The 7,884-nt window shown below is 34.5% G+C and overlaps 1 protein-coding gene across 1 annotated transcript; it reads right to left on the bottom strand.

The window, feature by feature from the left end:
* Window positions 1-2,237: 2,237 nt before the first annotated feature.
* LOC144559900 (disease resistance protein RGA2-like) lies at window positions 2,238-6,006 on the bottom strand. Its single transcript, XM_078309067.1, has one exon. The coding sequence runs from the start codon at window positions 5,931-5,933 to the stop codon at window positions 2,253-2,255; it is 3,681 nt and encodes a 1,226-aa protein (XP_078165193.1). The 5' UTR covers window positions 5,934-6,006; the 3' UTR covers window positions 2,238-2,252.
* Window positions 6,007-7,884: the final 1,878 nt, after the last annotated feature.

The following is a 7,884-nucleotide window of genomic DNA, read 5'->3' on the forward strand; positions in this document are numbered from 1 at the left end:
CAGATTTCTATTTCTAAACAATTTTATTTAAGGTCAAGTTTTCCAATTTTAAAAAAATTGGTATGTTACAAAACCGCACAAATATAATATTAAAGGAGCCAGTGCATTCCACTTTGGACCGGATTTGCTTGGATTCTGATCGGACAGTCAGGATCAAAACAGCAATATTCCGGATTTGCTTGGATTCTGATCGGACAGTCCGGATCAAAACAGCAATATTCCGTTACCTCAGATGATGTATTTTCTTGACTCACCCAAAAAATGAAGTGCTGGTCACGAGGACCAATTTTGTGCATTCTTTGAGAAAAAAAAAATGATGCACGTGCATTACCCCACTAATTTAGAATTTTATTAAAAAACAATATTTATTTTGAGCCTAAATTCTATATATGGAACTAATAGATAAGGTGGGGTCAGAATTAATTGTGCTTAATTATCACGTATTAAATCGATCGTGCTATGCTATGGTGGGGACCAGAATAATTGAAATTGCATTAACACGTGCTGAAGCTAAGGAAGATCAAGAAAACTAGAAAACAAGATAGAATTTAAATTGTTCTCTCCACGGGAAGCATGTGTTTCATGCATTTTGTCATTATCGCAATAATACAACAAACTATGGTACAAAATCTGAGTCATATGATTCTAGAAAACTAGATAGCTGCTGCATATTAATTTGTGTGCTTTGTTTTTTTCGTATTACATGGTCGTCTATCTTGATCACCAATTAAGTCCTACCATACTTTGTGGCTTTGCATCTCTTAATGTTAAGCATTACGAATTAATTTAACAACAACAAAGTTATAGAGAATCCATTTTTTTTTATAATATATGCTTAAAAATTCTAACACAAAAGCTGCAACATTCATTAAAAAAAAAAAAAAAAAAACATATAAAGACACCATAATATTGAAACTCGATAAATAGACCTCACCATTTCTTTTAACTGTTTTTTTAAAAGTCATCTGAAATTAAACTACGGGTAGCGTTAGATAAGTTAGGTTAATTTGCATATATATTATATTCTCATATTTTATAGTTTAGGTCTGATACCCAAAATCAATGGTCTTGCAATATGTTTCAAGTGGAACTTAATTATTTTGCACCTCTGTGTTCCATTAAGCTTCTTTATCTTGAAAAAGAGGGTGAAATTGTTTTGTTATTCTTGAGAAAAGTATTTTATAAAATATAATTTTTTTATAAATGAGTGTGATTTAGAACCAGTTTTTGGTCTGGAGGCAAAAGGCGACACCCTGTGTGTATGACATCGTGGGATTGAAACCCGGTGCAAGGTCCTTTCTAGACATTAAATGGATATATATAATAAGAATTAAGGATTAATGAACCCTCATAAAAAAGTTTCACAATATAATTAAATCATACAACTGATGTCCCAGAAATATCTAATGAGATTTCTCATTTGAGGGTGAGAAGGACAATTAATAATATTACTGGAACATCACACATTATAGAGAGCACCTTGGCCTTTTTAGAATACCATTGTTTTTCTTTTAGCAGTGGTACTTTTTTTCTCGTTCAAAATTTTCTTAGTCTCGGTTTCAATTTGATTTCTTCCCATCCCAAAGTTTAAAAAAAATATATAGAACATGAGTCATTTTTTTTTCATCTTGCAAGCTTACCGATATTCCTGAAAAAATGGGACTGCAGCAGCAAAAAATAGAAGACGAGGAAATTAAGGAGTAGATAACACATAGGGTGTAACTTTTATTTTTTTGATGCAGAAAGTAACTCGTGATAAATTACGTTACTAACAAAACTGAAAATACATGCTTTGATGCTTTTTGTAACAGGCTACAAATCTGCCATATTTGGAAACAATTCAAGAAATCATTCACTAATTTAAAAGTGCCCTAATTAAAATGGTATCAGGTGGATGAGCTCGCTGACAGAATGAGTTATTTGAGAAGATGTTATTCCCCACAACATCAGAGATTGATGTACCTTGAGTACCCAGGTTGCGAGTTTCACTTTCTTCTAATGGATAGTTTGCTTTAGTTTATCGAAATCTTCCCTGCACATGCAAACACGGGATGAAGTCGCCTTTGATGAGGTCTTCGAATCTCCGTATAGAAGGCTATGAAATACAAGTGTGAATTAAAGAGAAGCCAAATTATAATTGTAATACACATCAAATTATACATTCTCCATAAAATTCAAAAACACATAAGAAAGCAAAATAAGTTAGAAAAATCTTCCTTTGATTGATACACACCTTAGAAAGATAAAAGAAGCTAGGGAGATTGTATGGGTACTGTTCCTATCTCCTCATTGAAGTGGATGAATGGGATATGGGATATTTTATGCCAATCTTCCCCCTGATTGGGTTGGCATTGGTGTAATAGATGTGGGCATTCCTCGATGTATAGTTCTACAAGGTTTGGTGGTAAACCATTTTCCGGTAATGAACACAACTGAGGGCAAGAAGAAATGTGTAGCTTCTTCAAGGAAGTGAGCAAATGTAATTCGGAAGGAAGGCAGCTCAGTCTCTTACAATTACGGAACTCAAGCTTTTCCAGAGAGGTTAATTGGTTGAACCAACTTTCTTGATCTTTCATATTACAAAAATGTGAAAAGTATTTTTCTATCAAAAGCGTACGCAGTGAAGGCAACCTTCCTAGTCTTGGGAGGATCCTAGTACCAAAGAGACTACAACCCAGGTGCAGGTAAGTTAGAGATTGCAAACATTGTTTTTCATATTCTTCTTGAGAAATCACAATCAAGGGATATTCTTCATATGTGTGTTGAATTTTTGTACAACCTTTAATTACTAACTCTCTCAATTTAACAAGGTACTTTAACCCTCCAACAAAACAAATATGGTCAATATCCAAAAGGTGCAAAACCTCAAGGGATTTTAGAGTACAATCTATATATATAGGTATAATTACTTTGGTAGTTATGCTAAAGTAAGCAAGGGAAGGCATCTGTACTGTTTGAATTTTATGAAGATAGCTACATTCTGATAATGTAAGCTCTACTACAGATGTTAAAGAACAAGGAGGCAGTGTCTTCAGTGACCCGCAATCTTTCAAGTGGAGATTTTTCAAGTGTGGAAATATCATCTTTCCATCATCTCCATCCTCCCAGTTGCTCCAACGTGACATTAGAGAGAAAGTCAACTCCTTCAAAGATGGAAATATCACATCGGAGCTGCCATAAAATTCACTACCAACCTCTTCGATTGATGGTAAATTATGAATGCTGAGAAGTTCGAGGTAAGGGAGCTCCCCAAAAGGAGGGAGCCTTCTTAACTGAAAGTGGGACACATGAATAACTTTTAGATTGTAAAAAACAGGATGTGATGAGCACATCCAACCTGGAAGTGTTTCCCCACTACAGCCCCCAACTTTTAGGAATTCTAAACTGGGGGCTGGCTTTAGGGTATCAAGAATCTCCATTTTCACCTCGGTTGTTGATCCACCGTTGTCATTGTAATCAAATCTAAACTCTAAACTTTTGAGGTACTTTTTCTTGTCTATTTTAGATTCCGCTGCTTCCTCTTTACTAGATACATTTTGCAGCCCACTTAGAAGAAGGTGCCCGCTAATTTCATTCAGGCCCTTCAACTCACTGATCTTATGCCCCTCACACTTTCCTATACGGAATTCCCCCAGATCTTGGAGCTTGGTTAGTTTCCCTATACTGGATATTAAAGAAATAGTATCAGAGCTTGCATACAAATGCGGCAAGTTTATAAGTTTATTCATTCCTTTAGGTAACTTTTCAAAGATACAGCCTCGCACATCTAGCACCTGAAGATGGCACAAGGCACAAAATTCATCAGGAATCGATTTAATACCAGTGAAGGAGAGATCCACAAATCGGAGATGCCACAGTAGATGAGCATCATTAATGAAATCATTTGTTTCAAGGACAATATAAGATGAATCCAACACACGTAGACCCTTGTAATTGGCAAAGATATTGCTAATGAATTTATCACTTTCGTTTGTCCAATTACCAAACAAAATCACAGTTCTTATTCTTGTACTATTCTCGCATTTCCACTCTACCTCTGAATTATCACAATCTATACCCAAGTGACGGGCTGTAGATGGGAGATGCTTATCGTTGCTTTTAACGAAACAAAATTCATTAGAGGAAACTGCAATAGCTAAGTCCCTCACCAGATCATGCATGACATACTTTCCATCACTTATTGTTGGTTCAAAGAAGATTCTGTCGACGAGTTTACCAAACCACTTCCTTCCTATATCTTCTAATCTAATGTCACCTCTTTCCAGTCTCTGTTTCTCTATTGTGCTGGGTTGAATAAAGCCTTGTGCAATCCACATCTGAACCAATCTCTCCCTTTCAAATTCATACTGTTTTGGAAATATGGAACAAAATACAAAGCATTGTTTTAGCTCAGATTTCAAATAATTAAAGCCAACACCAATAGAAGGAAGGATTTGCTCGCGGGCACCTTCAATGTTCCACCAATCGCTTCCACAAATATCTTCCCAGAATTCTTTTTCTAATCTGGAACTCAACAATGTCCCAATAACCTTGCCTGCTAGAGGCAACCCATGTAACTTTTCAGCTATTTGTTTACCAATCTTTTGCAATTCCTGTTGTGCTGATGGAGACAGAGGTGGTTTATTCCCAAACTTGAAACCATCAAATGCGTAATACTGAAAAAGTTTCAAAAATAAATCTTCTTTCAAAACATCCAATTTTACTTCAGGCAGAGTTCCTACTAAATTTACAATGCTTGGGCTCTGGGTGGTTACAACAACAACACTTCCTACCTCCCCATAATAAAGCACTGATCGCAGATCACTCCATATGTGCTTTGTCCTTTCGGCGTCGGTCAAATCATCTAAGATAAGTAAGAGTCTCTGATTTCTTATAGTTTTGATAAGCCTGTTTTCAACAATATTCAAATTTTGTGAGCATATTGTTGTAGATTCATGCTCGATACCACACTCTTTAAAAGAACATAACATATCTTGCATAATTTTCTTAGCATCATGAATTTTTGAGACATAGACCCAGGCTTTTAAACCAAAATGCTCTTTCACTCTCTCATGGCTGTAGATAATTTTAGCAAGGGTAGTTTTCCCAACACCACCTAGACCAACAATGGGTATAACCGCTAGTTTCCGATTGTTGATGGAATGAGGTTCTGCTACAGTTGTTACTATATTTTTACTTCGTTCTGGTGCATCACCCTTTATAACTGTCCGAATAGACATTAGTTTCTCTTTCCCAGGTATACCCCAACTTAACAAATTCCTGAATATCTTATTTGAAAGGCTGCTGCTCCCTTCTCCTTTTGCCTGTTGTAAATTAGGATAATCTAAAGGTTTATGGTTAAAATCTCCATATAGAACATTTAATATCATGTCCAAGATAAATTTGATTTCTTCATCCCGGCCAAATATGGTTACATCAGGGGCTAAGTAGGAGCTTGTTTCATTACCAAGATTGCCCAATTGTTCTTTTCCTTCATCCCTATAAGCTTGTAAAGCTTTAATGAAATCCCCCATGCACAGCTTATCAAGCTTCTTAACAACAGATTTCAAATCCTTCAAATCTTTATCAGGAGAAAACAGATTTTTAACCATCTTACCAGAGGAGGAGGCAATTTCACTAACCTTACACTTTCCCTTGATACTCTCACGAATCCTATTGGCCTCAAAGTGATCGAGAACATCTTCAGCCTCATACGCAGCATCTTTGAGCTGCTCGAGCCATGTGTCGAGACCCTTGTTAGTAATTTGCTGCTTCTCGGCTGTTTCGATCACGCTTTGGATATGAGGAAGTTGAATCTCCAAGTTTGTGAGCATCTCCCTGGTCCCAGTGTGCAGATCATAGTTGTCACCGAGATAGGAACGCCCTAGATCAACCACTTTGCCAATGACGGCAGATGCGAACCACCCTCCCGTTATCAACTGCACTCCTGCCATTCTAAGAGAAAAGCAGAAAAAAGAGAGGGAAAGATCTGAGTAATAGCTTGGGTTCAACGGGGTGTTTGGGATAGAAGTTGGGCTCAACGGGATAAACGGGGTGTTTCGGATAAGGATTTTGAGGTACAGGGAGATCAGAGAAGAAAAATCTAGATATAGAATTAGTTTTTTGTTTTTTATAATTAGTTAATTGACCATCAAGAGTATCCATGTTTTTACAAAGTGGGTAGAAACTGTCCACGTCAGCACCAACAAGGCACAAGGATATGCTCAGATCTTATACCATTGAGAAATGTAAAATCCTTCAATGTTCAACCGTTGCAAACTTTATCCCCACAGATGGAAGCTCATAAAGATGTGGTCCATTATTGCTGTAAGCTGTATCTTTCAAGCAGGTCACAAGGAAACCAGTAGAAAAAGATTGAACACTTCCTTCAGGATCCAATGCTACTAAGTGACCAACAATTAATGGATGGTCCACCACCAGGTTTCACACAGCTCACACCAATCAAGGTTTTCACAATACTTTGCAGACAGAATGCGATATGTGTCCCAGAAAAAAAGCAAGAAGATATCCCAAAGTATTAATGCAAGAGGTTTTTGTTACAGTCTTCAAATTAAATTGTGGAAACACTTAGTTTTCTTCAATTTAATTTGAAATAAAAAACACAACCTAAGTGTTTCCACAACAGAGGGATTTACAAGGCCAGATATGATATTTTTGTAGTTGTCTTTAACCTAATGCGCTTCTTAAATAAACTTGTTCAGACTATTAAAATTAAACAAATTAAGAGCATAACATTAGTTATTTTTTCTCAAGGCTCAAGGAAAGTTTGACATAAATTACCCTAATATGCTTCATGGGGGTATTAATACTAGTACGGCACATATTCATTCATTAATCTAAATTTCAGATCAAATTGCAAAAAAAAAAAAAAAAAAAAAAGGGAAGAGCCTCAAAACTACAGTTGAAGTTTCCGATTCATTTTTTTATTTCTGGTTCTTTACCATACTTTTTCTTAAACATTATTTATGTAAATGTTATTCATGTAACTAATAATATGTGATGTAATTGTAATTATTTTTTATATATTAGTAAATGTAGTGTTGTAATGTTTATATTTGAAATTTAGTTTAGGTTTTTTTTTTTGTATTTAGATATAGGGTTTAATTTGAATTCAGATCTAGAGTTTGATTTGAATTCATATATAGAGTTTCATGTGATTTTCTTTTTACAAAATATTATTGAATTATACATGGCTTTTTATTAGAAATCGTGTAGGATGTGTTTTTTATACACAATTTTACTTTAAAAATCGTGTATGATATCTTTTGGCGTAAAAATCAGCAAAAAAAATATGAATTATACACTATTTTTAATAAAAAGAGAAATTTAAATATATTGTCGAGGAGGGATTATTTCTATGAACAGGGTTCAAATGCTTCGTATCTTTCATGCTTCACTCATACCTCGCATTTTTATTTCCATTTTCAAATTCCAAACTTTCAATCCGAAACGTTTAAAATGATTCAAATATTAGAATGTGTTCAAAGAGTAAATTTATATGTTTTAAAAAAATATATTATTTTATTAAATAAATAAAGAATCACTTCTTTTTTTTGGATGGTCTATAATTTTCTAAAAAAAATTATATTATCGACATGCGTATGTTTCTTCAAAAAGCTCACCTCTCTACAAAAAATTGAAAGAATTCTTATTTCCGACATGTGTATTTAAACTTTTTATAGAAAAAAAGGAAGATATTCTTCTGAAAAAAAGACATATTATCTTATATATTTTTAATGAAGTACCGGAAAAATAAAGACCAGTTATAGAAAATCGATCTGTGGATTATTACACTAAAGCAAGTGTTAATTAAGAGCATATCACAATAATTTATAACCAGAAATTTAAATTAAATAATACAAATTTTTTAATCCGAAATTTAAA

The sequence above is a fragment of the Carex rostrata genome, chromosome 1 (assembly GCF_964058835.1).
Source record: "Carex rostrata chromosome 1, lpCarRost1.2, whole genome shotgun sequence".
In the NCBI taxonomy this organism is placed as follows: Eukaryota; Viridiplantae; Streptophyta; class Magnoliopsida; order Poales; family Cyperaceae; genus Carex; species Carex rostrata.